Source organism: Pristiophorus japonicus, chromosome 10, assembly GCF_044704955.1.
Source record: "Pristiophorus japonicus isolate sPriJap1 chromosome 10, sPriJap1.hap1, whole genome shotgun sequence".
Taxonomy (NCBI): Eukaryota; Metazoa; Chordata; class Chondrichthyes; family Pristiophoridae; genus Pristiophorus; species Pristiophorus japonicus.
This window is the reverse complement of record NC_091986.1, coordinates 183028148-183048882: the sequence shown is the minus strand read 5'-3', so window position 1 is coordinate 183048882 and position 20735 is coordinate 183028148. Positions and strand designations below refer to the sequence as shown.

Here is a 20735-nt window from a genome sequence, read left to right as displayed (position 1 = left end):
GAACTCAGTGCAAAGTATAAGCAGCTAAAATAATTTGACAGTGGTAACATTGAGGCCAAGTTTCCACAGGAGTTGCTCCTATTATTTTGGAGCAACTAGTTTTTTTTGGACTATCTTAAAAATCGCAACTCTCCACATTTAGTTGCTCCAGTTTCAGTGAGTTAGTTCATTCGTTGTAGTTCAGTTTTTTTTCAGCCACTTACGCCTGTTTTGGCCATTTAAGCAAGTTTAGACAGCCAATAGTTACTCCAAACTAACTTAGGGCAGCGTATGTGTCCACTTTTGTCCGCTCAGAAAAACCCTTCAGACACTTTAGAAATCAGGCGCAGGTAGCCAGAGATGCAGGGTGGGGGTGGGGGGGGGGGGGGGGGTGGGAGGGAAGTTAGAGGATTTTCCAAAGCACTAAACACTTTCACAACAACATTAAAGAAGCATAAGTACATTTAAAGCACTAAGCACTAAACAAAGCACAAAAATAATAAAAAATACAAGGAAAGCACCAAGAGTTACAAAGCACTAAACAAAGCACAAAAAGTAATAAGCAAATAATTAATAATAAAATAGAAGGAATTCTGCACCTAAAACACCAAGACCAAAGTAATAAGCAATCAATCAATCAATAACAAATAAAACATAGAAGTCCTACCTTTATGTGAAGGGAAGGCAGCAGGAGGGTGGGGGGGGTCGAGAGAGAGAGGAGGGTGGGGGGTGTCGAGAGAGAGAGGAGGGTGGGGGGGTCGAGAGAGAGAGGAGGGTGGGGGGGGGTCGAGAGAGACAGGAGGGTGGGGGGGGTCGAGAGAGACAGGAGGGTGGGGGGGGTCGAGAGAGACAGGAGGGTGGGGGGGTCGAGAGAGACAGGAGGGTGGGGGGGTCGAGAGAAAGAGGAGGGTGGGGGGATCGAGAGAGAGAGAGGAGGGTGGGGGGTCGAGAGAGAGGAGGGTGGGGAGTCGAGAGAGAGGAGGGTGGGGGGTTGAGAGAGAGGAGGGTGGGGGGTCGAGAGAGAGGAGGGTGGGGGGTCGAGAGAGAGGAGGGTGGGGGGTCGAGAGAGAGGAGGGTGGGGGGTCGAGAGACGAGGTGGGGTCGGGAGACGGGGGGGGTCGAGAGACAGGGGGGGTGAGAGGAGAGGGGGGGGGTCGAGAGGAGAGCGGGGGTTCGAGAGGAGATGGGGGGTCTCCGAGAGGAGAGGGGGGGTCGAGAGGAGATGGGGGGGATTCGAGAGGAGAGGGGGGTTCGAGAGGAGAGGGGGGGGTTCGGGGGGGTTCGAGGGGAGATCGAGAGAGAGAGGAGGGTGGGGGGGGTCGAGAGAGAGAGGAGGGTGGGGGGGGGCCGAGAGAGACAGGAGGGTGGGTGGGGGCTGAGAGAGACAGGAGGGTGGGGGGGGGTCGAGAGAGACAGGAGGGTGGGGGGGGGTCGAGAGAGACAGGAGGGTGGGGGGGGGTCGAGAGAGACAGGAGGGTGGGGGGGGTCGAGAGAGACAGGAGGGTGGGGGGGGTCGAGAGAGACAGGAGGGTGGGGGGGTCGAGAGAGACAGGAGGGTGGGGGGGTCGAGAGAGACAGGAGGGTGGGGGGGTCGAGAGAGAGAGAGGAGGGTGGGGGGGTCGAGAGAGAAAGGAGGGTGGGGGGATCGAGAGAGAGAGGAGGGTGGGGGGATCGAGAGAGAGAGGAGGGTGGGGGGGTCGAGAGAGAGAGAGGAGGGTGGGGGGTCGAGAGAGAGGAGGGTGGGGGGTCGAGAGAGAGGAAGGTGGGGGGTCGAGAGAGAGGAGGGTGGGGGGTTCGAGAGACGAGGTGGGGTCGGGAGACGGGGGGGTCGAGAGGAGAGGGGGGGTTCGAGAGGAGAGGGAGGGGTTCGAGAGGAGAGGGGGGGGTTCGAAAGGAGATGGGGGGTCTCGAGAGGAGAGGGGGGGTTCGAGGGCAGAGGGGGGGTCGAGAGGAGAGGGGGGGGTTTGGGAGGAGACGAAAGGAGAGGGGGGGTCGAGAGGAAAGGGGGGGGGTTCGAGAGGAGGGGGGGGGGTCGAGAGGAGAGGGGGGGGAGTGGGGTTGGCAACGTTAAACAGACGATCCTGCCCAGGTCCCATCCTACTCATGTCTTACCCCCAATCTCTTTGCTTTCCTGCTACCCCCGCACCCTCCCCGCCCCCCCCGAACATCTCCGAGACAGTCCCAAAGAACACTCGATGGCCTCAGTCATCTTCCTTCTTGATGGTCACTTTTGCCAGCTCCTTCTCCCTTTCTGTTCCCGGGATCTCCTGTCTCCGCTGACTGACAATGCCGTCTGTTCCCTCGCAGGCTGTGGCGGGGAGCCCATTCGGCCAGGGCTAGGGGAAGCGTGCTTCAAGCTCCTCCCACGCAGCCTGCAGCACACACACACAGAATCTGGGGGCGAGGAGCGACTGCACATGCACGCACACTCTAGCGTGCATGTGCAGAGATCCCGGCACTGTTTTCAGCGCCCCTGCTGGTTCTGCTGTGCTCCGCCGAGTCCGAAGGAGGCCTGATGAGCGTGGAGAATACCATGGTAAGGATTAGGCGTGCTTTTTGTTCCAAAACGTCGGCAGACCTCACGAAGTTGCTCCGTTCTAAGGGTTGGTGGGAACTTGGCCCCAATGTAACTACAGTATAACAATAAAATAAGCACAACAAACTGCCCCTCACTTCAGAAATAATTCAAACATATTTGGTATCATGAAGCACTTGTGTGCGTCAGTTTTCAATTTTTTTTGCCAAAACATTAGTGACAATCCTCAATATCTGACTTCTGTACACTTGATTCTGTTTACTTCATACACAACATCTGCAGTTCGTTACATCAGAAACTCGTTAGACTGGTTACATACCTTGTGCCCATCTGTAAAGTTTTTCATATGATGTCTCTTGAAGGAGTGCCATCTGTTCCATAATTTCCAAGCTTTAAAACACAGAATGTAATTTATTATTCTGCTGCACTTACTGTTGCTGTATACTTATTTATGTGATTAATGCAGACCAGCCACTACAATACAGACACACTGCTGCATGACAAGGTGCTATACCTTCATAGCTTTGTAAAATGATCAGGTTTGGCAAGCAAGGTGTATTCTGTCTGATTAAGCAGCAAGCTGCGTTTACAAAACAACCTTCCAGGAATCTGCACGTAAACCTCAAAAAACAGCAATTTTGTAATGGACCCAGTCTCTAAGTACAGATAGGCTCTATGCTGATGGAATTTAAATCTTGGGAAATTCCCAAAATCATTGAAAATGTCAATTGTCTTTCACAATTCATTATTCAAAAGTGAAAGGCTTTAATGATCTTTACTTTGAACAAAGTTACTGAAAATTCAACTGCAGTAATTGTTTGATAATTTTGTTAAAAATTGGGTTAATTTTATTAAATTTTCAGTGTCATGGAGGAGTGAATTTATCCAATAAGTAGCTGGGCTATATGGAATAGAAGATTCCCTGGTTTAATCTCCAGTGTGTGAGGAGCAAGCTTATTTCAGCTATGGCAGTAGCATAAATGCTCTAAATGGGTTTAACATCCCGTGTTAGGGAATTAAAAATTGGCCAAGATTTCTGCTCTCGTTTCAGCAACCCCTGCTCAGTGAGTGAGCAGAAGAGTGGCTGTGAAGTTGCTCTCAAGGCCCTATTTTGCTGATTGTTAACTAGTGAAATGAGAAATGAGACATCGGCCTAACTGGTGAGGCCAGACATGGGCAGCAGGCTCATCAGATTATATATTTTTTTATAACAGCAGTGATGATATCCCAGGTACTAGCAACTTTTTCAACAAGTGTGCTGCTCTCCTGGCCTCAACCCAAGATTCCACCCCCATCTCAAGCTCTACGAACACTTCCCCTCTCAGTCCCATCCCCACTAGCCCCTCTGCCACCTCCTTCTCTGACTTTGCTTTACCATGTCCATCCTGGACCCTGAAATTTCCTGCTGTTAATTGCCATCTCACAGGAAATTGACAATGTTTCATTCCTGTTTCAGCTCAGGCTTTGAGTCTTGTTTCAGCTCCCATCGGACTGCTCTGTTACCCAGCTCCATGGTTGTTCTGCCACTCAGCTCTCCCACTCATTGCCCATTGGCTCTGTTCCTTTCCCAAATACTCTACTCCATAGCTTATACCCAAGATTACATTTGAACAATGCCACGAGAGATGTAAGTCTATTATTGTTTTCCTTGCTTCCGCAACTCAACCCATAATTCACTATAAAAGTTACAGCAGTTGGAAATTAGAAGGTTCCTGTAGAGGTACAGTTAAAAATGCTTCTTACCCTGCAGTTTGCTGGTTTGTTCGCAACAGAATCTTGACATCACTGTGAATTAGCTTCACTTTTCTAAGTGCTTTGAAGAAGTCCTAAAAGCATATAAAAGATTATGTGCACAATTTTGTGAGTGCTATGCAAAGCTTCTGCTACAGAATAGGAAGCTGAAGACATGTGGTTTACCTCGGTGATCGGTCCCTCTCTTGAACCTCGGAGGATATTCAGTTCATCTGCTTTTAGTTGAAACTTGGACAAGAAGGCATCTGCCACCTCGGCTCGGATTTCTAATCGTTGACTGTAATGAAAAAAAAGTAAGATCAGAGGGCATCATTATAACTTTTGACTGCTTAGGCTTGCAGTATGACTTCCAGTCTTCAGCTGAGTGGGCAAACTTGGAACACCACAGGAATGCAGAGAATTTGATCACATCAGACATTGCTAAACTGATGTATGATTTGCTGTAAACTTGGTTAACAGTATACCCACTATAGTTGAAGCGGAGATAGTGGACAAACTGAATTGATAATGATGGGGCTGGCAGTCGGCTGTATAAATAGTGGGTATCTCCAATACAAATTGCATACAATTTCATTCCATTACATGAGCTAATGTTTGCTTTTATATTGTGTTTTGGAAGCTCAGTTAATTATAAAATCATTTCATTTGTTTGTTTAAATGCATCCCATGATTTTTTTTATACAGCAGCTGTACGAAGGAAAAAGAATCAGTTTCACTATTACAACATGAACACTTTAACTAGTACATCACTGATAAGGGCCGGGTTCACCAGCTTTTGCAGATTTGGTGGAAGCTCAAACAGCTTCGGAACAGGCTCCAGGAGCTGAATGACCTACTCCTGTTCCTTCGTTCAATCCATGTAGGTTCTGGGCTCCACCTTGGAGAGACAGATATCCACCTTGGACAAATTGGTGGACTGAATAGATATGGGCTTTCAAGGAGATACTCATCTTCTAAAGTCTGTTCTCCTGCATATCACTGGAAGAGATGAGCCTCAGCCCCACAGGAGTGGCAGTGGTATGATGAGAGTGTTAAGTGTTGCCCTCACTCAGGATGTCAGTACTTCTGCTCCTTCACCACCCTCTCAATCAATACACACCATGATGCCAGCAAGTCAGCTGGGCCAGACTGCCCTGGCAGCAGCCAAGATGCCACAGACTGCAGCTGGGTTCTCATAGGCTCGAGTACTCAGAATTCCTGATATTAATCGCTCAACCATTGGTGCCCGTGCCATCAGCTGCCTAGGCCCTAAGCTCTAGAATTGCGTCCCTAAACCTCTCTACCTCTCTCTTCCTTTAAGAGGCTCCTTAAAACCTACCTCTTTTACCAAACTTTTGGTCATCTGCTCTAATTTCTCCTTATGTAGTTCGGTGTTAAATTTTGTTTTGTAACATTCTTGTGAAGCGCCTTGGGACGTTTTACTATGTTAAAGGTGCTATATAAATACAAGTTGTTGTTGTTGCATTGTCAGTATGCCATTGATATAGAATTTGTCTGAATAGATATTGCAGCTATGTACTGCAGACTGGGAGATGCAGGTGATGTCCCTTGTCGCTGACTGAAAGGGGCCAATGGCAAAGAAATTAAGGGCTGTGGTTAACAGCCATTGGCAAAGAATCGTCCCCCTGGCCCAGCAGGTAGCAGGTCCCGTTGCAGGAGGCTGCACAGGTATGCAACAGCCTGCCTGGAGAAGTCAAGCCTCCTGATGCACCGCTCTTCAGATAGATCCAAGAAAAGTGACTGTCGGCCTGTACATCCCACGTGCTGGGTATGGCCTCTTAAGAGTAACCCCCTTGCCTGCTGTCTTCTGATAGGCCCAGCTTCTGCTGATTGCTGCTGCTCTTCTTCCTCCGTGTTCATCCATCCAAATTAAACAATACTAGCACCCATTATAAGCAGATAAAGCTTACCGAGGGTGATAAAGTGAGGAAAAATGGTCCTGGAAACTCTCCTGGGAATCAAATAGAACAAAGATCCTGTGATCCACTTAGCTGCAGGCTTTAAATATTGCTTCTGTGGTCATCAGACATCAATCCCACTAAATTGTAATAACGGGTCAGACACTAAGCAGGGCTTCCACGATGAGTTAAAATGGCATCAGGGTCCTAATTGCATCATACCCCAATTTTAATATATTCATGTCTACCTGTAGCAGGCACCTGGATCACCCTTGAAAAGCGTGCAGTTAAAAAGGCGGTGTACAGGAACCCTTCAGGAACGTGGCAGTAAATACCCTATCACTTTATAGTGCAATTTTGTAACTAGATAGTACTGCAAAGAATCCAATAGGTGGCAGCAACAATCAGCACATCTCCAATTTTTTCCCTAAACAAAATTCAGCTACTCGACCAATAAAATCACCTTAACCAGTAAGTGCAAGCTTGAGTTTCAATTGGAGAGGTGCCTTTCAATGCTCAGTTCCCATTTTTCTTCACTTAGCACCCTATTTTCTCCCCTTGCCTACTGAAGACAATGACTCATACAGATGTCGACAACTTCTTCCCTCTATCTCCACCCCAAGTACCTCGCCAATTTTCATGTGTGAGTCTAAACAGTGAGTACCTGTAGGTTATTAGACTGCATAGCTTGACAACCAAGCCCAATTTTGTTCTCTGTCAAAATCCACATGCACATTTTTCAGCAGGGGCACTGAATAGCAGACAGGAGTGAGAACCCTGCCAACCGTTTTCCCCATTAGGTGAGACATGAATACCAACTGCAGACTGCTCCAACGGCTCAAGGATTAAACTTGTTTTCCTGTACAGTGTCTATCACACCACATTGTGCATTTAGCCACGGAGCCAGGGAAACTTCGGCTTCCATTTTTTTTTACTCCTGCATCGCATTTTCTCCAAGGCTAAGAGAACAAAGTAGAAATGCACAGACAGAACACACAAACAGTTAACAGCTACACTCGCAGTGCAGCAACCCACCAACTAGCCACAGGAAGCATCAACCCTAACCAAGACCACTAGTATGCAGGGCACCTCTCCAACGTGCACAAACCCAACTAACTCCAGAACAAAGGGCTAAATAGTGGTTTAGTTACGTGACAAGCAATCCAGAGGCCTGGACTAATAAACATAGAAACATAGAAAATAGGTGCAGGAGTAGGCCATTCGGCCCTTCGAGCCTGCACCACCATTCAATAAGATCATGGCTGATCGTTCCCTCAGTACTCCTTTCCTGCTTTCTCTCCATACCCCTTGATCCCTTTAGCCAGAAGGGCCATATCTAACTCCCTCTTGAATATATCCAATGAACTGGCATCAACAACTCCCTGCGGCAGGAAATTCCACAGGTTAACAACTCTCTGAGTGAAGAAGTTTCTCCTTATCTCAGTCCTAAATGGCCTGCCACTTATCCTAAGACTGTGTCCCTTGGTTCTGGACTTCCCCAACATCGGGAACATTCTACCCACATCTAACCTGTCCAGTCCCATCAGAATTTTATACGTTTCTATGAGATCCCCTCTCATCCTTCTAAACTCCAGTGTATAATTGCCCAGTTGATCCAGTCTCTCCTCATATGTCAGTCCAGCCATCCCTGGAATCAGTCTGGTGAACCTTCGCTGCACTCCCTCAATAGCAAGAACATCCTTCAGATTAGGAGACCAAAACTGAACACAATATTCCAGGTGAGGTCTCACCAAGGCCCTGTACAACTGCAGTAAGACCTCCCTGCTCCTGTACTCAAATCCCCTAGCTATGAAGGCCAACATACCATTTGCCTTCTTCACCGCCTGCTGTACCTGCATGCCAACTTTCAATGACTGATCAACCATGACACTCAGGTCTCGTTGCACCTCCCCTTTTCCTAATCTGCCGCCATTCAGATAATATTCTGCCTTCGTATTTTTGTCCCCAAAGTGGATAACCTCACATTTATCCACATTATACTGCATCTTCCCACTCACCTAACCTGTCCAAGTCACCCTGCCGCCTCTTAGTGTCCTCCTCACAGCTCACACCACCACCCAGTTTAGTGTCATCTGCAAACTTGAAGATATTACACTCAATTCCTTCATCTAAATCATTAATCCAGAGACGAGAGTTCAAATCCCACCTCGGCAGCTGTGGAATTTAAATTCAGTTAAATTTTAAAATAAAATCTGGAATAAAAAGTGTGTCAGTAACAGTGACCATGAAACTACTGGATTGTCGTAAAAACCCATCGGGTTCACTAATGTCCTTTAGGGAAGGAAATCTGCTGCCCTTACCTGGTCTGGCCTATATGTGACTCCAGACCCACAGCAATGTGGTTGACTCTTAACTACCCTCTGAAATGGTCTAACAAGCCATTCAGTTCTAACAAACCACTACAGAAAACAGTAATAAGTATACAACTGGACAGACCACCCGGCATTGACTTCGACACTGACTATGGACACGCCCAGCCCAGATCAACCCTGCAAAGTCCTCCACACTAACATCTGGGGACTTGTGCCAACATTGGGAGAGCTGTCCCACAGACAAGTCAAGCAACAGCCTGACTTAGTCATACTCAGAGAATCATACCTTTTAACCAATGTACCAGACTCCTCCAGCACCATCCCTGGGTATGTCCTGTCCCACCGGCAGCCAAGGTGGTGGCACAGTGGTATACAGTCAGGAGGGAATGGCCCTGGGAGTCCTCAACATTTACTCATGGCTTCAGGTCAAGCAAGTGCAAGGAAACCTCCTGCTGATTACAACCGACCGCCCTCTCTCAGCTGATGAATCAGTACTCCTCCATGTTGAACACCACTTCGCAGAAGCACTCAGAGTAACAAGGGCACTCTAGCTGGGGAACTTCAGTGTCGATCATCAAGAGTGGTTCGGTAGCACCACTACTAACCGAGCTGACCGAGCTCGGAAGCACTATCTGCCAGACTGTGCCTGCAGCAGGTGGTGAGAGAACCAATACGAAGGGAGACACCTACTTGACCTCATCCTCACCAATCTACCTGTCGCAGATGCATCTGTCCATGACAGCATTGGTAGCAGTGATCACCGTACAGTCATTATGGAGACGAAGTCCCATCTTCACACTGAAGACATCCTCCATCGTAGCGTATGGAACTACCACCATGCTAAATGGGATAGATTCAGAGCAGATCTAGCATCTCAAGCGTTGTGGGCCATCAGCAGCAGCAGAATTGTATTCCACCAAATCTGTAACCTCAGGGCCTGGCATATCCCTCATTCTACCATTACCATCAAGCCACGGAACCAGTCCTGGTTCAATGAAGAGTGTAGAAGAGCATGCTATGAGCAGCACCAGGCGTACCTGTAAATGAGGTACCAACCTGGAGAAGCTGCAACACAATAGCTGACGCAGCATGTTATAGACAGGGTTAAGTGATCCCACAATCAACGGATCAGATCAAAGATCTGCAATCCTGTCATATCCAGTCGTGAATGGTGGTGGACAATTAAACAACAAACAGGAAGAGCAGGCTCCATGATATCCCCATCCTCAATGATGGCAGAGCCCAGCACACAAGTGCAAAAGACAAGGCTGAAGCGTTTGCAACCATTTTCAGCCAGAAGTGCCGAGTGGATGATCCATATTGGCCTCCTCCTGAGGCCCCCACCATCACAGAAGCCAGTCTTCAGCCAATTCGATTCACTCCATGGGATGTCAAGAAGCGGCTGAGCGCACTGGATACAGCAAAGGCTATGGGCACTGACAACATCACGGCTGTCGTGCTGAAGACTTGTGCTCCAGAACTAGCCGTGCCTTTAGCCAAGCAGTTCCAGTACAGCTACAACACTGGCATCTACCCGACAATGTGGAAAACTGCCCAGGTATGTTCTGTCCACAAAAAGCAAGACAAATCCAATCTGGCCAATTACCACCCCATCAGTCTAATCTCAAAGTGATGGACAGTGTCGTCGACAGTGCTACAAAGAGGCACTTACTCACCAATAACCTGCGTACTGATGCTCAGTTTGGGTTCCGCCAGAACCACTCAGCTGCAGGTCTCATTACAGCCTTGGTCCCATCATGGACAATAGAGCTGAATTCCGGAGGTGAGGTGAGAATGGTTGCCCTTGACATCAAGGCAATATTTGACAGAGTGTGGCATCAAAGAGCCCCAGTAAAATTGAGTGTCAATAAGAGTCAGGTGGAAAGCTCTCCACTGGCTGAAGTCATGCCTAGCACAAGGTTAGATGGTTGTCGTTGTTGGAGATCAATCATCCCAGCCCTCGGACATTGCTGCAGGAGTTCCCTCAGGGCAGTGTCCTAGGCCCAACCATCTTCAGCTGCTTCATCAATGACCTTCCCACCATCATAAGGTCAGAAGTGGGGATGTTCGCTGATGATTACAGTGTTCAGTTCCTTTGGCTGCTCCTCAGATAATAAAGTACACCATGCCCGTATGTAGCAAGACCTGGAAGACATTCAGGCTTGGGCTGATAAGTAGCAAATAACATTCGCGCCAGACAAGTGCCAGGCAATGACCATCTCCAACAAGCAAGAGTCTAACCACCTCCCCATGATATTCAAAGACATTACCATCGCTGAATCCCCCCCCCCACCCCCTCCCCAATCAACATCCTGGCGTCACCAGTGACCAGAAACTTAACTGGACCAGCCACATAAATACCGTGCAACAAGAGCGGGCAAAGGCTTGGTATTCTGCAGCAAGTGTCTCACCTCCTGACTTCCCAAAGCCTTTCCACCATCTACAAGGCACAAGTCAGGAGTGTGATGGAATATTCGCCGCTTGCCTCGATGAGTACAGCTCCAACACTCAGGAAGCTCGACACCATCCAGGACAAAGCAGCCCGCTTGATTGGCATCCCATCCACAACCTTCAACATTCACTCCCTCCACCACTGGCGCACCATGGCTGCAGTGTGTACCATCTACAAGATGCACTGTAGTAACTCACCTAGGCTTCTTCAGCATCACCTCCCAAACCCACGACCTCTACCACCTAGAAGGACATAGGCAGCTGGCCAAGTTACACATCTTCCAGACTTGGAAGTATATCACCGTTCCTTCATCGTCGCTGGGTCAAAATCCTGGAACTCCCTCGCTAAGAGCACTGTGGGAGTTCCCTCACCACAAGGATTGCAGCGGTTCAAGGCGGCGGCTCAAGGGCAATTAAGAATGGGCAATAAATGCTGGCCTTACCAGCGATGCCCACATCCCGCAACAAATTTTTAAAAAACAGCCTCTTTGCACCCCCCCCCCCCCCGTCCCTCCCAGTGCAGATATCCTGAAATAGTGATACATTCCTTCCGCAGGATGCGCAGTGACTTTATAAATTATATATGGGAGTGTATGCTCTCATAAAGGGCCCAAGTTTCCACATGATTCGCGCCTGATTTTTAGGAGCAACTGGCGGAGAACGGACTATTTTAGAAATCGCAATTCTCCACTTTTTTTTTCTGCAGTTCTAGTCAGGTAGAACAGTTCTAGTTTAGAACAGAATTTTTTCTTCAAAAGGGGGCGTGTCCGGCCACTGACGCCTGATTTGAAAGTTTCCACAGTGAAAATGTACTCCAAACTAAAGTAGAATGGCGCCAGTGAAGATTTTTGTAGAACTGAAAAAACCTGTTCTACACATTAAAAAATCAGGCGCAGGTTACAAATTAGGCATCCAGAACGAGGTGGGGGGGAAGGGAACTCATTAAATTCGACAATAAATCCTTATTTATACTTCTACAAATATTATACAAATAAATCCAACCTGAATAAACATTTATAAGCCACGAAAAGATTAAATAAACCATCTTCCTACCTGTGTGAAAGTGCTTCAGCCAGGGAGAATTCTGCAGCCGTTCGTGCCGCTGAGCGGGAGGGGGAGAGAGAGGGAGGGAGGGAGGGAGAGAGAGAGAGAGAGAGAGGGGAGGGAGAGAGAGAGAGAGAGAGAGAGAGAGAGGGGGAGGGAGAGAGGGAGGGAGAGGGAGAGAGGGAGGGAGAGGGGAAGAGAGGGAGGGAGGGAGGGGGAGAGAGGGAGGGAGAGGGAGGGGGAGAGAGGGAGGGAGAGGGAGGGGAGAGAGGGAGGGAGGGAGGGGGAGGGAGAGAGAGAGGGAGGGAGGGAGAGAGAGAGGGAGGGAGGGAGGGGGAGGGAGAGAGAGAGGGGGGGGGCGTCGGATCGGGGAATAGGAGCGCGGATCGGGGAATAGGAGCGCGGGTCGGGTCAGTCGGGGGGGGGGGGGGGGAGCGGGTGTCGGGTCGGTGCAGGGGGGGAGCGGGTGTCGGGGCGGGGGCGGGGGGGAGCGGGTGTCGGGTCGGGTCTGGTCGGCGGGGGGGTGGGGGTGGGGAGAGCGAGTGTCGGGTCTGGTCAGGCGGGGAGCAGGAGCTGGCCGTAGGAGGAGCCCCAGTGAGGCCATTGGGTCAGGGCTAGGGGCTGCGTGCTTCGGGCCCCTCCCACACAGTTCGGCGCCTGGAGCTACTGCACTTGCGTGCCGACTGTAGCGCGCATGTGCAGAGGTCCCGGCACTGTTTTCAGCGCCGGGACCTGGCTCCGCCCCCCCACAGCTTGTGCTGACTGCGCCAAGGGCCTGAGGACCTGTCAGTAGGTGCAGACTACCGAGGATTTTTTTAGGCGCTGTTTTAGGCGCGAAAAACGGGCACCCAGCTCGGAGGGGCGCCCGTTTTTTTTCTTGTGGAAACTTGTGTACTACAAAACATGCAATGACTTCAGGATATATGTGAATGCACACCTGTGTATCATAGCTTCAAAAATATAGGTGTGACTGTACACATATACGTATGATAGCTTCGTAAAAAATGAATATACTTTCCTGAGAATCCAATAAAAAAAATCTTTTACGACAATCAGCTATAAGTCACTGTAGAACACTATGATTTTAATATTGAATCGCCCAAAATCTTATATGCTGGTGGAAACCCTGCTATATAGATTCAAAATATGAACAGCATAATGAGATATCCAATCAATTAACACACTATTGCTCAAATCTACAAGACACATCTGACTGGAAACTTTGGATGAATGCTAAATAAGTGTTGGTCTTTCCTGAATTCTTAATGAATTTTGGATGCCAAGCACTGCTACATTGAATGATAAAACCAGGTTTACACCTACAATTTCTCATACAGATTTTTGTTGGGCTATTTGAGGTGTTTTCATTAACCTCCTAGCTGGTTATTGTACGACAGTCATAGAAGCCAGGGAGCAAATCTTCTTCCTGCCTTCTCAGTTGGGGAATGGAATATTTAGAAGTTACAACATGGAGACAGGATAGTTGACTTAAACAGTCTATGTTGGTTCAAAAGCAAAATACTGCTGATGCTGGAATCTGAAATGAAAACAGAAAACGCTGGAAATCTCAGCAGGTCAGGCAGCATCTGTGGAGAGAAACAGAGAAACGTTTCGGGTCTGTGACCTTCGTCAGAACTGGAAAAGTTTGCGATGTAACCGGTTCTTAAGGAAGTGTAGGGGCAATGAAAGGGGGAGAGGAAGAAAGAACAAAAGGGAAAGTCTGTGATAGGGTAGAAGGCAGGAGTGATTTAAGAGACAAAATGGATGATGTGCAAAAATGAGATGGTAATGGCAGAAGTTAGGAAACAAAAGATGAGTCTAGATGAATGGCAGAATCACAAGCTGCCATGGGAAAGAGAAAAAAAAGTAGGTCGTAAAAAAGGAAGGAAAGGGGAAAAAAAATATGGGCAGAGGATAAGGTCTGAAATTGTTGCACTTGAAGTTGAGTCCAGAAAGCTGTAAAGTGCTTAAACGAAAGATGAGGTGCAGTTCCTCGAGCTTGCGTTGAAACAGTGTTGGAGGCCGAGGATGAAGGGGTCAGAGTGGGAGTGGAGCGGAGAATTAAAGTGACAGGTAACCGGAAGCATGAGGTCACGCTTACGGACTGAACGAAGGAGTTCTGCAAAGCGGTCACCCAATCTGCGCATGGTCTCCCTAATGTAGAGGAGACCACATCGTGCGCAGCAATCTCCACACGAACAAATTATGTTTGTGCAGTGTGGTGTGGTCAGAAAAATATAAAAAAAACAACAGTTCTGGAATGTCATCATTTCAGAAGGTTCATCATCACATCCATGATGTTGCTTGTGGATGAAAGAGTGGAGACCTTTCACTCTTTCCCAGTGATTTATGCCGTTTTTTTGGTACTGGCTGCTTTTTCTGGTCTAACTTAAAAATCCACAGTTTCCCCAATCAATTTGCACCAACGTAACTCATTTAGTTACGATTTTTTTTTAGGTACTTTTTTTTTCATCCAAAGGGGGCGTAACCAATTCTGGCCATTTAGTGAACTTTGGCCAGCTGATAGTTACTCCATTTCTGTTTAGGCCAGCGTATGTGGCCTCTCCAGAAAACCTTTGCGGAGAATTAAAGAAATTGGCGCAGGTAAGTAAATCGGAGGCCATTCAGCCTGGGCTAGGGGTAGGGAGCGGAGAAGACCGGGACCGGCACTCACTCGGGGCCAGGAGAGGGTTGGCGGGAGAGGGAACGGACGGACCGGCAAGCCCTTTGGCCTGGGCTAGGGAGCGGTGCAGACTGGGAAGGCACTCACTCAGAGCCAGGAGAGGGTTGGAGAAAGAGGGAGCAGACGGACCTGCAAGCCCTTCGGCCTGGGCTAGGGGCGGGGAGCGGAGCGGGAAGGCACTCATTCGAGGCCAGGGTCGGAGACAGCTGATCAGAAGGCTTGGTGCCCGGGGGAATGGGAGGGAGAGAGAGGTCACAAGACTCAAGGTGGGGGAGGGGGGTAAAAGAGAGGAGAAGACACAAGATCTTTGGGTGTGGTCCATCCATGCAGACCTTGGGAAGAGAGAGAACTGCAAACTGGTGCTGCCTGCTTTCCTGCCATTTTGAATTTCTTTGAAAGATTAACTTTAAGTATGGGGGCAATACTGACAATGCCATACCTTGTGCGAGTGTCCTGCATCATGGTGCGATGTAGGTGACAATTGATTCGAGCTCATCGAATCAGGAACATCAAAGCCCGTAGGGTACTGGGCAGGAGGCCTTACCCATCTCGAGTATATCGAGACAGGCGCTCGTACCTATACCTGAGTGATGCAGAAGGTTGCGTTTCCGCAAATAAGTTGTCCGTGAGATCTGTGAGTGGATGAAACCAGACCTGCAGCCAAGAAGCGTCAGGAGGACTGCTTTATCAGTTGAAGTGAAGGTTACAGCTGCACTTTCATTCTATACCTCCGGATTGCTTCAAGCTACAACTAGAGATATGTGCACCATCTCTCAGCATGCAACACATGTCTCCATTCGCCAGGTGACGGCTGCACTGTATGCGCGGAGAACTGACTTCAAGTTCCCCATGACCGCCCAAGCAATCCATGATAGGGCTGTGGGCTTCTCCCGGATTGCTGGCTTCCCAAAGGTACAGGGTTGTAATGATTGTACCCACATCGCCTTGTGAGCACCTTTGCAGGATTCCGAGATGCACAGGAATAAAAAAGGCTTCCACTGCATTAATGTGCAGCTCGTGTGTGATGACATGCATTGCATCATGTCAGTCGATGCAAGATACCCTGGCAGCACTCATGATGCGTTCATCCTACGCGACAGCTTTATATCTACCGTGTTTGAACATCAGCCAGAAGGGCAGAGCTGGCTACTGGGAGACAAAGGGTACGGCCTCGCCACCTGGCTCATGACGCCCCTACGTGTAACCTGGACGGAAGCTGACCGTGAATACAACATGTCGCACATTGCGACCCGCAGAATTATTGAGAGAACCATTGGCATATTGAAACAGCGTTTCCGATGCCTGGACCATTCCGGAGGCTACTTGCTGTACTCCCCTGAGATTGTCGGTCAATTCATTGTTGTGTGCTGCATGCTGCATAACTTAGCCATCATGAGGCAACAGCACCTGGTAGTGGAAGACCCACCTGCGGTGAGAGTGACTGATGATAATGATATGGAAGATGCAGGTGACGAGCAGGAGGAGGAGGGGGAGGAGAAGGAGGATGACGAGGATGAGGAAGCCATACAAGTGCCTGAGGCCGGGCACGACGGCGGAGGAGGGCGGGTCAGCGTGCTCCTTTAACGATTGCTCTAGCCTTGCGCCAGCAGTTCATCCATGAACGCTTTGCTGCCTGAAGGCTCAGCGACAATTATTCCACATGGACCATGTTTATTGTTTGGAGCTGTTCCATAATGTTATGTTGTGCTGTGTTAATGGAACATGATTCAGTTTTAATGTAAAATATATTTTATTCAAAAGTTTACAATGTACATAACTTTAATAAAATTATTCTTCTATCAAACTTTACTTTAATATCACTCTTTAAGATCACTTAAAAACTTGCAAATTTACATAACTTACAAAAAACTTTTAATTTGAGAACAGTTACAACAGTAACAATAATAACAGCAGCAGCAAAGAAAGGCTGCACCCATCTCTTATCCCAGAGTGAGACACCGCCCGCTGCGCTTGGTCTTAGACTCTCTGCCATCCCTGCCCACAGGCGGTGGTGCAGTGATTTTGGGCTTGGTACCAAGCTTATTCCTTCTAACATCTTGGGTACTGAGCACCTCTTGATGATGGGGGAGGGGCGCCAGCATCAGGCAGCAAGTTGGAGGGTCCGGCTTGGGGCTCTTCAGAGGCTGGTGTGGGGATTGCAGTGGGAGTGACAGTTGATTCTGTCAATGGGCGCAGGGTCTGGGCATGCTCCCTTATTGCAGCAGCTAACTCACACATGCCCTCCCTCATGCACCCTGACAGTATCTCAGCGGACTGCAACATTCCCTCCCTAATGGCCAGTACTACCTCTGACATTCCCTCACTCAGTGCCAGTGTCGTGGTTTGCACTACATCTGACACTCTCTCCCTCATGCCCAGTGACGTTGTTTGTACTACCTCTGACATTCCCTCCCTCATGGACACTATTCCCTCACTGATGGTCCCGGCGAGTGTTGTTACTTCTCCCGACAGTTGCGCTACCTCATCAGTCACCCCACTGATGGTGTCCAGGAGTGATTGGGTAAGGTCAATGCTCTCCGCACTCAATGACATCATCTGAACCACATCTGTTACATCCTGCATCTCAGGAGAGCGTGGTCAAGCTCTCCTTCCCCTCACACCCCAATACTGGAACCCGCAACCTCGGAAGGTGGGGCCCTGGTGTGCCTTGCTGCACCTCACTATCGGGACCTGCAACCTCGGAAGGTGGAGCCCTGGGTGTGCCTCGCTGCACCACACCACTGGGACCCGCAACCTCAGAAGGTGTGAAACCATGGAAAATCCCACCAACACTCAAACCACTAGTCACGGAAGGGGCTGTCAACTCTATGAGCGGCACTTCCTCCAAAGTCAGTACAACAGTGGGAGCTTCATCCAGCTCCATTCCCTCGCACCCTCCATGTTCTTGGTCTGGAGGGTGGGATTGGAAGATGTTCTCCTCTTCAGGCTCGTCCGCGTCTGAATCTTCTTCTGCATCTTCAGAATTGGTCTCAAGTTCTGCAAAATATGGTTTGCAGCAGAGATGGGGGCAGGATGGGTGGCATGAGTAGGCTCACATATAGCAGGCCAGGCAGCAGGTTGATTTGAAGGGCCACGATGAATTTGCAGGACTTGCCCTCTCCCTCAAGTGTGGGCCCAGCTTGTGCAGTGCTGATTGTTTTTCTCCAGGCGGGACCCATCAAAGCAGCGACTCTCTCTTCCAAGGGTGTCAGTGGATGCACATTTGCCGGGTCTCCTCCTGTTTGAGTTCTTTCCCTTTTGTTGTGTGCCACTTTCCTCTGCAAAGATGAAAATGCAACTTTTTAGAGAGGGTGTATTTCTGCTGGGTGGGACACATACAGCTGGTCACATTTACAATTGCATTGAATAAATGAAAATATTTCTTACACTAACTACTTGACCAAGGTCCTGCCATTTCATTTTACACTGGCTTCCAGATCTTTTGGTGTTCACCACTGCGCTGTAATCTTCTGCAACTTGGTTCCAGCGTTTCTTCGTTTCTTTTGATGGAACTCTTATGTGACCTCTGCTGGTATCCAGCTCCTGCCATCTGTTCTCAATCACAGTAACTAGTGTCTCCACTTCTTCCAGCAAGAAATTTTTGGTCCTTGGTCCGCGTTGCATCTTGTACTACTGCAGCTACAATTTTTCCAATGCTCTCAGACACACACAGCACTCCTTCTGCATGCAGCTGAGATTTTTCCAATGCTCTAACAGACACAAAGCACTCCTTCTGTCACACACACACAACTATATATAAATGGGTGATTGCCAACTCGGAGCTGGACTGCGCATGCGTGTCCAGTGCAGCAACGTCAAAAATGTAAGTTTTTTATCCCGCGCATGTGCAGAAGGCGTGCGTTTTTTGGTGTAGACAGCAGGCTCTCCCCGCCCGCGCCCCCCCCCCCCCCACCACCCCCCCAAGGCAAATGGCCACGCTGTGGATTGCAGTATAAAGATCGGGGAAAGATAGTACAATAATTTCTTGCGCATTTTTGGACCTAAAAAGCCGGCGTAACTCTGGCAATACACCAGAAAACGGGCTTGGGCAAAATTGAGCCCCTTAAGAGGTGGATAGGCCTGAGGCAGGGCCTGAGCCAGGGCCGCAGCAAGCGACAGCGAAGGGTCCAGGCATTACAAAGTGAAATACAAGAGGAATGAGGAACAAATTAGGGCTAAGGCTTTGCTGGTGATGAAGGTATCACGAACTTGCTGGAAAGTACTATGAAGGTTAGTTGTGATTTATCTCTTTCCTTCATTAAGTTTGCTGGACTGACTACAGAAACTGGAACAGGGCACTCTTAGGGCAGCTAAGGGAGACCATTTTCCCTCCTATTATCTGATCAGTTTACTGTTACTACGATGAAAAACAAATCACAAAGCTCAGCTTAAATTAAACCAATCAGAAAACTTGAACATGAGCCAACATAGATACTACAAAAGGCTGAGCTACAAAGATTTATTTTGCCCAGACTGGCTTTAAAAACTAATCAGATTAACAGAACATCTTTTTCTCTAATCATAAATGAAAACAAAATACAATTAGGACATCTCAGCCACCTCAGTCATTTTGTTCGTGGATCCCACGAAGGCACATTTCAGCATTTAGAATTTGTTCTTACACAATCTATGTGGAAATTAATGAAGAACAGATACCTTGATATAATTAGCAGAAACAAATATCCTTTCGTATCATATTAACCAAAGAAAGCTTCTTAAACTTTAAAAAAATTATCTTTTGACTCCGCCTTCTAACTGTGTTTGAACACCAAAAGTAAATACTCAATTCTCTGTTCTTTTTGCCAAAAATACATTTTAACAGTTCAGCAGGTTTTCAAAGGTACTGCAGTCACATTAAAATGACATCCTTCTATGAAGACAAACCCGCCATTCATAGTCTGCTCCTCATACATAAACAAAAACGTGCAGAACATGGGAACTCGAGACAGAAATACCGCCCCTGCACAGGAAAGGAGCTGGCACACAAGCCTGCTTTATATTCCCGGGAGGAACCCAGTGGAGCCAGAGAGCCACAATTATAATAGTTTCCAAGGCAATAGAACTTGAGTGTGAGAGCACTCATTCTGGAGTTGTTGTTAACACTGGGCGTTCTTTCTCCTTTTGCACAATACAAAAATTTGGGATTATCACCCAGGTGCCTCGAAGTATAACAAATAAAAGCGACTTTGCCCTCAACAAGAAAGTAAATTTTCAGTGCCAGAGAAAGTACTGACCCTAGTTCATTGTGATTTTGTCTGAAGTTTAACTTGGTATTTTAAGACCGCACTCCAAGAATGTAACGCTATAGATTGCTCTGAGTTTGACATATTAGTCTGCAAATCTCTTACATTTGATTAGTATGCAAAAGTTTTGAGGCTAAATTGTTCTAAAAATTTCTGAACTAGAAGAGACAATGGCCCGGATTTTGCGATAGGAATACCGGAGAGACCATCAGCGTTCTCCGTTATTATGGAGTAATTTGGACAGCAACCTCTGGCGTGGGCAAATATGCAGTTAATTCCTTCAGATTTTAAGTATTGTAGATTTAAAAAGAATTACAAACATTTCTTTTATCTCTCACTTAATCCCATCTTTCTTTCGCTTTCTTTATTTTGCTTTATATAAATACAAGTCGTTGTTCTGTACATTTAATTAAATATTCTAATTTATGCTTCCGGGTTTAGACTGTACGTCTTAGTGAGGATTCTTCAATCGGATTTGTTGAAGAAACACGCAGTTGTTTGCACTCTTCGCACAGGTCCCAGATCCCTTGGAGAAAGCACCGTGCTGAAATGGATCTCTAATTACTGTAAATTGCCGCGCAAAAGCCAAAGAACAGTCTGTGGGCAGTTGTAAGCGGAATGAATGGCAAGTGCCGTTCCTTCGCCGCTGACCACAATATCCGGGCCAAATGACAGAAGCTGGAAATAACAGTATGAGATAAAAGCGAGAATTGAATTTTTTTTGTTGCAATGGTATAGGCCTTATATTGAAAGCCTTGCATGCAGATATAAATACTGAAATAATGGGATAATCCGAGGGGAAAGGAAAGAGAAATT

General features: G+C 48.0%; 1 protein-coding gene across 2 annotated transcripts in view; it reads right to left on the bottom strand.

Moving 5' to 3' along the window:
- The window catches only part of cog6 (component of oligomeric golgi complex 6), a 165869-nt gene that overhangs the window by 42073 nt on the left and 103061 nt on the right, over positions 1-20735 (bottom strand). For both annotated transcript variants that reach the window (XM_070892386.1, XM_070892385.1), the window contains exons 5-7: positions 4433-4544; positions 4259-4341; positions 2835-2905 (exon numbers count right to left, since the gene is read on the bottom strand). In XM_070892386.1, coding sequence (XP_070748487.1) covers positions 2835-2905; positions 4259-4341; positions 4433-4544 — 266 coding nt within the window. The remainder of the gene's footprint in view (positions 1-2834; positions 2906-4258; positions 4342-4432; positions 4545-20735) is intronic.